The sequence below is a fragment of the Epinephelus moara genome, chromosome 11 (genome assembly GCF_006386435.1).
Source record: "Epinephelus moara isolate mb chromosome 11, YSFRI_EMoa_1.0, whole genome shotgun sequence".
NCBI classification, from domain to species: domain Eukaryota; kingdom Metazoa; phylum Chordata; class Actinopteri; order Perciformes; family Serranidae; genus Epinephelus; species Epinephelus moara.
In genome coordinates, this window is record NC_065516.1 from 37,476,773 (window position 1) to 37,479,766 (window position 2,994).

General features: G+C 46.1%; 1 protein-coding gene across 1 annotated transcript in view; it reads left to right on the forward strand.

Annotated features, from left to right (window-relative positions):
* The window catches only part of LOC126397773 (piezo-type mechanosensitive ion channel component 2-like), an 88,676-nt gene that overhangs the window by 43,862 nt on the left and 41,820 nt on the right, over positions 1-2,994 (forward strand). The window contains exon 15 of the mRNA XM_050056727.1: positions 2,089-2,167. Coding sequence (XP_049912684.1) covers positions 2,089-2,167 — 79 coding nt within the window. The remainder of the gene's footprint in view (positions 1-2,088; positions 2,168-2,994) is intronic.

Here is a 2,994-nt window from a genome sequence, read left to right on the forward strand (position 1 = left end):
ACTCACAGGTACACACAGGTACTCACAGGTACTCACAGGTACACATAGGTACTCACAGATACATGCAGGTACTCACAGGCACCCACAGGTACACACAGGTACTCACAAGTACACAGAGGTACTCACAGGTACACACAGGTACTCACAGGTTTTCACAGATACACACAGGTACTCACAGGTTTTCACAGATACACACAGGTACACACAGGTACTCACAGGTACTCACAGGTTTTCACAGATATACAGGTACGCACAGGTACTCACAGGTTTTCACAGATACACACAGGTACACACAGGTACTCACAGATACTCACAGGTTTTCACAGATACACACATACGCACAGGTACTCACAGGTTTTCACAGATACACACAGGTACTCACAGGTTTTCACAGATACACACGTACGCACAGGTACTGACATGTCTGCCTCTGCTGTCTCTATTGTCTCTGCTGTCTCTGTTTTGTGTGTTGCCTCTGCCGTCTTTCTGTCTCTGCTCTCTCTAATCTCTCTGTGTTCTCTAATGTCTCTGCTGCCTCTAATGTCTCTGCTTGTTCGTTTGTCTCTGCTGTCTCTAATATCTCTGTTGTCTCTAATATCTCTGCTAGTTCTTTTGTCTCTGCTGTTTCTAGTATCTCTGTTGTCTCTAATGTCTCTGTTGTCTCTGCTAGTTCTTTTGTCTCTGCTGTCTCTAGTATATCTGTTTTCTCTAATGTCTCTGTTGTCTCTAATGTATCTGCTGGTTCTATTGTCTCTGTTGTCTTTAATGTTTCTGCAGTCTCTAATGTCTCTGGTGGTTCTGTTGTCTCTGTTGTCTTTAATGTTTCTGCAGTCTCTGCTGTCTCTGCTGGTTCTAATTGCTGTGCTATCTGTGTTGTGTCTTTTGCCTCTGCTGTCTATCTGTCTCCTCTGTCTCTTATGTCTCTGCTGTCTCTAATAAGTCTGCTGTCTCTGTTGTCTCTAAGGTCTCTATTGTCTCTAATGTCTCTGTTGCCTCTAATGCCTCTGCTGGTTCTATTGCCTCTGTTTGTAATTTCTGTGCTGTCTCTGTTATGTCTGTTGCCTCTGCTGTCTGTCTGTCTCCTCTGTCTTGGATGTCTCTGGTGGTTCTACTGTCTCTGCTGTCTCTATTGTCTCTGCTGGTTCTAATGTCTGTACTGTCTTTGTTGTGTTTGTTGCTTCTATTGTCTATCTGTCTCTTCTGTCTCTGCTGTCTCTAATGTCTCTGCTGGTTCTACTGTCTTAGCTGTCTCTAATGTCTCTGCTGGTTCTATTGTCTCTGTTGTTTCTAATGTCTCTACTGTCTTAATTGTCTCTGCCGCTTCTTTTGTTTCTGCTGTCTCTATTGTCTCTGGTGGTTCTAATTTCTGTGCTGTCTCTGTTGTGTCTGTGGCCTCTGCTGTCTATCTGTCTCGAATGTCTCTGCTGTCTCGAATGTCTCTGGTGGTTCTATTGTCTCTGCTGGTTCTATAGTCTCTGCTGGTTCTAATTTCTGTGCTGTCTCTGTTGTGTCTGTTGCCTCTGCTGTCTATCTGTCTCTGCTGTCTCGAATGTCTCTGGTGGTTCTATTGTCTCTGCTGTCTCTATTGTCTCTGCTGGTTCTAATTTCTGTGCTGTCTCTGTTGTGTCTGTTGCCTCTGCTGTCTGTCTGTCTCTAATGTCCCTGCTGGTTCTAATGTCTCTGTTGTCTCTATTGTGTGCTGTCTCTAATGTCTCTGCTGTCTCTAATGTCTCTTCTGTCTCTGTTGTCTCTTCTGTCTTTAATGTCTCTACTGTCTCCAATGTCTCTGTTGTCTCTAATGTCTCTACTTTCTCTGCTGTCTCTAATGTCTCTGATGGTTCTATTGTCTCTTCTGTCTCTAATGTCTCTGCTGTCTTTGCTGTCTCTACTGTCTCTGCTGTCTCCAATGCCTCTGCTGTCTCTAATATCTCTGCTGATTTTATTGTTTCTTCGGTCTCTAATGTCTCTACTGTCTTTGCTGTCTCTGCTGTTTCTAATGTCTCTGCAGTTGCTAATGTCTCTACTGTCTCTTCTGTCTCTAATGTCTCTGCTGCCTCTAATGTCTCTCCGGTGTCCTTGTGTCTCCAGGTTGGAGGATGTTGGTTTGGAGAAGTTCTCAGTTCCCGTCCTCTTCACCAGGATCTTCATCCCTGCTGCGTTCCTCCTGGTACGTGTCAGACGTTCTGTAGTACCCAGCTGTTGAATGTGACCATGTTCTGTCTTCCTGTCCTTGCGTCACCCTGTCCTCCTCTTCTTCTGTGTGTCTATCCTCCTGTCCTCCCATCCTTCTTTCTTCCCGTCCTTCTGTCCTCCCATCCTTCTGTCCTCCTTTCCTTTTGTCCTCCTGTGCGTCTATCTTCCTATCCTCCCTTCCTCCTGTCCTTCTGTCCTCCTTTCATTTTGTCCCCCAGTCCTCCTGTTCTTCTGTGCGTCTATCCTCCTGTCCTCTCATCCTTCTGTCCTCCCGTCCTTCTGTCCTCCTGTCCTCCCATCCTTCTGTCCTCCTGCCCTTTTGTCCTCCTGTCCTGCTGTGCGTCTATTCTCCTGTCCTTCTGTCCTCCTTTCATTTTGTCCTTCTGGTCTTCTGTCCTTCTGTCCTCCTATCCTTCTGTGCTTCTGTCCTCTTGTCCTTCTGTGCTTCTGTCCTCCTGTCCTTCTGTGCTTCTGTTCTCCTGTGCTTCTGTGCTTCTGTCCTCCTGTCCTCTCATCCTTCTGTCCTCCTGTCCTCCCACCCTTCTGTCCTCCTGCCCTTTTGTCCTCCTGTCCTGCTGTGCGTCTAACCTCTTGTCCTCCCTTCCTCCTGTCCTTCTGTCCTCCTTTCATTTTGTCCTTCTGGTCTTCAATCAATCAATCAATTTTATTTATAAAGCCCAATATCACAAATCACAATTTGCCTCACAGGGCTTTACAGCATCCCTCTGTCCTTATGACCCTCGCAGCGGATAAGGAAAAACGGGGAAAAAAAACGGTAGAAACCTCAGGAAGAGCAACTGA